Below are 6,005 nucleotides of genomic sequence, written 5' to 3' on the forward strand. Positions count from 1 at the left end.
CATCTGTCAAGCACTGGAAGCAATACTGCCCCACCCTGATGACGCTTCCTGATGACCTGAAGACATTATCTGTTCTTTCCAATACCAACCTTACAATTCAAAACTAGATTATTTGCAAGCTTTTCCTCTCAGCTCAAAGCTCTGCACGCCAGCACAGAGCTTAGTGTCAAAAGGGTGATCTAATTCTACATCCTTCCAAACTTCAGAGCTCTGCAGATTGGAAATTTCTCCACGTTCTGCCAGTCACCTAAAACCTCTCCTCCTTTTTCCTGAAGGACCACTCTAGTGCCTGAGCAAAACAGTACACTTTATCGACTGGTTCTATTAATCAATTAATCGACTGGCTTTTACAACTGGGCCCTCCAATGTTTAGACTTTGTCAAGTCCTCTCCAGTCCAGTTTCGGAGCTTTTGGGATGGTTTTCTTCACCCCGATCTCACAAGCAGCGTAAAAGACTGGTGAAGTAAGATTTGACCTCTATTCAGCCTTGGCTGATCTGATCAACTTGTCATCGTTTTACCACAGGAGACCTGATGTAGTCGTCCTCTTTCCCTCACAGCATATGCCTTCTCTTGCTCTTTTGAAAAGAGTATTACTTTAACTGCTGCAGAAGAGAAAATAAATAGGGAAAACAAGAAGTACTCAGTCTTTAAAATGGCTAACAAGTAACATCCTCAATACAGGTAGAAATCTAATATTCCCACTATTGCATCTTTAAAGAACTAACTGGCAAATAATTACCTGCTAAATGATTTTAAATCTGGCTTCATACTAAGCTATGTGGTGCTCACAATAGGATTGGGACCACATTTTTAGTTTAGAATGGTAAAGATAAAGTCAGCTAAAGCCCCTGCAAATATTTATTCTGCTCCTTATCTATGACTTCAGTTTGGTTATGCAGTTCATATCTAAGAATTGGTTTAAGATTCTCATTTTTCAGATACTATGTAATCATCGGAGCTGTGAAAGTCAAAAGAATTTGTTTTGTAATGACATTTTAAGAAAAAATTTTGCACACAAAGGTAAACCTGTACCATGCAGAACAACAGAATATTGCTAGCAAAGCAATCAATGCTAAATAACAGACTCAACATTTGAATAACATATACTCTAAATAATTCAAAACCTTAACTTTTATCCCTAGCAGTTCTGTTGACAGTAGCACTGCTTCGACATTCATCAAAATCACACTCTCTTGATTTGCTCTGGCTAAATCTATACTTCAGATATTTTAAGATGAAATCTCTTATTGTAAATACTTCCTGGTATCCAAGGATTTTATAAACAAACAAAAGACAGGCCCACAGAAAACACGATTATTTCTCTGCCACCACTCTTGAACAATACACTTATTTGACAGTACTGGTAGCATTACACAAAGCTTATCAACACAGCCTCGGTCTGCTCTAAAAGGTAACCACAAAATCCAAGCTTCACCTGAGCCAGGATGGCATGAAAAAGCGCCTGCTGTCTTTGATTTATAGAAGTTTAGTTGTAGACAAGTAATGACGAGAGTTACATGGAAAACAGTAATACAATTGTCAGCCTGGATAATTGAGGATAAATTCTTAAAAAGTAGAAGGAACAAACCAGGAGAGAAACCGCAACAGTAAGATTCCCAAGTTCCGGACTAATACTGGTCCCAGTACAAAAGACAGCTGAAAGTAGCAAGTAAAGGGTCATCCTTCAAAATAACAACAGCAACAAAAAAATCCACCTCCATACAGATCAAGTGTGAGTTTTGCCTCATCATCCACTATTACCTTAGTAAATCCACTTTTCGTATTTTCCATGTCACTCTCAGAGGCAAAAAACCCCATACATTCAGATACTCTATCTTAAAATCAGCAAACTTTAAACTATTTCAGAAGACAACAGCACAGAAGGTCAGTAAACAGGAAATTATGAACAATTAACAGCTATAAGCACAATGACATCAAAACTGAAATTTATACAGAAAGATGAAGTATAAAAGCAGTTAGAAACTTGGTATTTAACAACTTCTGTAATTCCTTGGGAAGTAAAATTTTCCTGCTTCGTTTCTAACAGTCAAGAAAATTCTTAATCCTTTAAAATCTCTACTCCCTAGACAGCATCTACAGCAATCTGTGAGGCAGCTACAAATACTTCACCTCTCACTTCCTGCTATTAAAAAAAGCCTTAACCATTTCCTTTAACCGCAATACCACATATTGTGTGGTTCTCTCTAGTAACTTGAGTTTCGATATCATCTTCAATGGAGGAAGCCATGAGAATCTTAAACAGCAGTTTTGGAATCGACTGTTTTCAGAGAGGGGAAAAAGTGAAAAAAAAAACCAAAATAAAAAAAAAATAAAGTGTTCCAAGCAGCCAGCTATGCTGCAGCTGAGCTGAAGAGAGATCCACAAGAAGATACAGTAACCAATTCCGAGACTTCTGGGGCTCACCATCAGAGCTAGCCAGTTACCACTGTCAAGCAGTATAGACTGCAGCTTAAGAAAACAACTATTTGAATCACAAATCACTGTATGAATACACAGAGTTGTGTCTGGGACATCTCCAGATTTGCAAAACTATACGTCACACAGCAATCAAGCCACGTGGTCATGCCTCCTTTCTCTCTGTATGTAAGACATACGCAATTTTGGACTCAGGTCATGGCATTTGCAGGAAAAACCGGTGTCACCTCTAGTACTGATGCTCCCCTACTGAGAGCCTATCCACTTGCACCACTTCACTAACAGGAGTAACAGCAGAAGCTACCACCATATGGGCAAACGTGCTCAGGACTCTGCTATCTACACATGCCAGCAGAAACGTCTCTGTAGGCAGTGGACCGCTTAACATGAGTAAGTGTCCCCAAATCAGAACACTGTTAATGAAAACAGAGTCTGCACTCACAATGGCTAAGGCATAGCTGCATGTCAAGACGAGGTTTAATTTTTCCTGTCTTGTTTCCTGCCTTCTCCCCCCAAAGCATGGCGATGCTCAGGCGAAATTCCCCTAGCCTGTTTTTCACCTGGTATATTTCTCTCAAAGCATAACAGGCGCACACACAAATGACTGCCCCAGTTTGATGCTTTTCCCCATAAACAGGGAATTTCTGGTTTGTGTTAAAAGTGTGATTATATTGTTACAATTACTAAGTTGAAGCAATTTTCCAACGTACAAAACTGCAAACTAAAAGGAACCTCAATTCTATTTCGGAAAGATAGGAATTCACAATAATTTAGTTAGAATGCTTTATTTATGTCAGTGAAGATTTGCAGAAACACACACGTGCACATCAACTACTGACATTGCTTTGCATCAACACTGACTTCTGAATACTTCAATCATTTGGGTTTTTTTCCCCAGAAACACCACCTTAATTAAAATCCACATTGCACTTGGTATACCCAAGTAGCCCTTACTACTTTTGGAATACAAGTCTCCCATATGAGCGAAACAATTGACAACACACATCTTTTAGCTCAGATCTATTAGGCAGGATCACTCCTGACAGAAACCTGAGTTCAGAATTCAGAGCGATCAAGCAAGCACCTAAAACTCTCAAACTTCCTCTGCTGTTGCTGCAGCGCAGGCCAGCTGAACCCAGCATGCGAACGGCACAGAAATTTTAACACGCTAAACCTGCAAAGGTATGCTCATAGCTTGAATGTAACAACTAACGTCTTCTTCGAAATAAAAAAAGACGTCTCAGAAATAATTGCGTTCAGGGCAAAGCAATAAAATCCTAACTAATATTCATGACTGGAAGTGGATTGAGCAGCCGTACACGTTTAGATGACGTATCGCACGTTAGGAAAATTAAGCTGGTAACGATACATGAAGCACCCGGAGCAGGGGACGGCCATGAACTACGTTCTTCCATATAGGAAAGCACAGCGATTTCCTCAAGAAGAGAAATTAACTAAGCACGGAGGCGTAACCCATCCTTTCCGTCAGTTCCGAGACCTGCAGCTTCCTGCACCGCCGGACCGCCTCACCTATGCAAACACCGACTTACTTCATTTCGGGAAGGCGGGGAGCAGTTCTAGCACCCACGACAGCTTCAAACATCTGCTCCATCTCACGCCGGGAGCTGCTAAGCAACCGCGCGCCCCGAACTTATTGAAATTAAACTTACTAATTTTACCCCAAACCCTTCCCTTCGATAGCGACAGGTTTCGCAACTCGGCGTGGGAAAGCCTGGGCTGAGCAGCCCACTCCCGGCTCCCGTGAGTCACGCACGGCGGGGCGGGAGCGGCTCCGGCTCCCGCGGGGGCCGCGCCGGGCCTAGGCCCCGCGGCGGGGGGCGCCGGGCCTGCGGGCGCCGCGCAGCACCGGGCCTCCCTCCCTCCCTCCCGCCAGGTGGCGAGGCGGCGGCCGCCCGGTGAGCCCCGGACCGCCGCCGCCGCCGGGCCCACAGGAGGCGCAGCGGCGGGCCGGGCCGGAGCGTCCGACCGCGGCGGCGACGCAGCTCCCGCCGCCTCCCCGCCCTGCCTCTCGGGCCCCGCAGCTAGGCCGCAGCGCGGCCGGGCGAGCCGCAAGCCGCGCGGCGACGGCGGAGCGCCGGGCCGGCCGGGGCCCGGTCGACCGGCGGCGGGGATCGCGCCGGGGCGGTTCCTCCCCCCGCCTCCCCGCCGGGGCCCCCGCACCTTCTTGATGTTGTAGAGCCGGGTGAGCATGCCGACGCCCCGGTCGTTCAGGATGGTGAGCTTCTCCGCCAGCTTCTGCTGGCTCGGCTGCAGCACCGACCGCGACATCCTGCCCCGCTGCGCTCCGCGCCCCCGACCCGGGCCCCGCCGCTCTGCAGCCCCGCCGTGGCGCGGCCGCCGGCCCGGCGCTGCCTCTACCCCCCGCCGCCACCGCCGGCCTCGCTCGCTGCTGCCTCCGCGGGGCGTGGCCACGGCGGCGCGGCGCGCGTCACGTGGGGCGCCTCTCGGCCGCCCCCTGCGGACGGGCGGCGGCGCGGGCGGGCTCGGGGTGCTCCGGGCGGGCTCGGGGTGCCCCGGGCTGAGCCCCCGCTCGCCGCCCGGCTTGCCAGCGCGGGGGGGGAGTCAGCGCTCGGGGGCTGAGGGCAGCCCCTCTGCCACCGCCGCACCGCTGAACACCACGGGGTGTGAACGTTAGGTGCGCTTACACGTGGTGGTGGGTCTTTCTGGCGGGTTTCTCTTGCTGTTGTTTTTGATAGCAGACCCATTAGGCTGCATTTTAGGGAGGATCCCGAGGCGTGCTTCAAAACCGTGAAGAGCATTCATTTTTCTTCCAGGTTGACGACAAACCCCGATTTCTTTACTTAATCGACTGAAATCAAGAACTGAAGCTCAGAAAAGCATTGCACAGAGTACATCGACACAACTACCACGGCCGGTGACCCTACCTTCCTGAGGGCGATTCTGTCGGCACCACAGAGCCGCACCTGCGACGGGATCCGGGGAGCAGAGCGCGCCCAGGGCCACCCAGGGAGCGGGGGCTGTGTGGGACCCAGCGACCCCCTGCCACTTAGGAGGCTCTAACCGTTCCCCTGAGCCGTCGCGCTAGACCGATGTACAGCAAATTCAGAGGAATACCATTTCGCCAATTAGATGAGTCACACCACTGCTATTTTTTTCTCTTGAAGCCATGGGAATTAAAAGCATATATTTTTTAAGGAATAGCAAAAGTTCCACGCCGTGAACGTCAACGAGAGGCTTCCACCAGAGCTATCCCTTACCGCGACCTGCTACTGAGACGGTTGCGCTGCCGAGCGGCCAGCACGACCAGCTGGGATGCAGGGCTCCCGAGTCTGGTTCATGGGAGATAGGCTTGAGAATCAACCTTCTAATCTCATTGTTTTATAACGGCACCCCTGTCTGTGCCTTTTTTGCATATCAATACTTCTATTTAATTTTCAGTTTGTATTTTCACATTAGAAATCAGAATCAGCCGATCTCAATCTTTTAGAGGTTTTAAACTAATAGATTTTAGAAAGCGTAGAAACGAATGTGAGGAGCCTAAATGTAATTAAATTGTTACTGACCTCCTTCTTCACTTTAGCAGTT

The 6,005-nt window shown here is 48.2% G+C and overlaps 1 protein-coding gene across 4 annotated transcripts in view; it reads right to left on the minus strand.

Annotated features, from left to right (window-relative positions):
- Positions 1 to 4,776, minus strand: part of NCKAP1 (NCK associated protein 1) — a 61,799-nt gene extending 57,023 nt beyond the window's left edge. For 2 of the 4 annotated variants that reach the window (XM_076342162.1, XM_076342161.1), the window contains exon 1: positions 4,620 to 4,776. In XM_076342162.1, the coding sequence (XP_076198277.1) occupies positions 4,620 to 4,727 (108 nt within the window). In that variant the 5' untranslated portion in view covers positions 4,728 to 4,776. The remainder of the gene's footprint in view (positions 1 to 4,619) is intronic. The other 2 variants (XM_076342164.1, XM_076342163.1) reach the window with 1 other exon arrangement.
- Positions 4,777 to 6,005: the final 1,229 nt, after the last annotated feature.

Source organism: Aptenodytes patagonicus, chromosome 6, assembly GCF_965638725.1.
Source record: "Aptenodytes patagonicus chromosome 6, bAptPat1.pri.cur, whole genome shotgun sequence".
NCBI classification, from domain to species: Eukaryota; Metazoa; Chordata; class Aves; order Sphenisciformes; family Spheniscidae; genus Aptenodytes; species Aptenodytes patagonicus.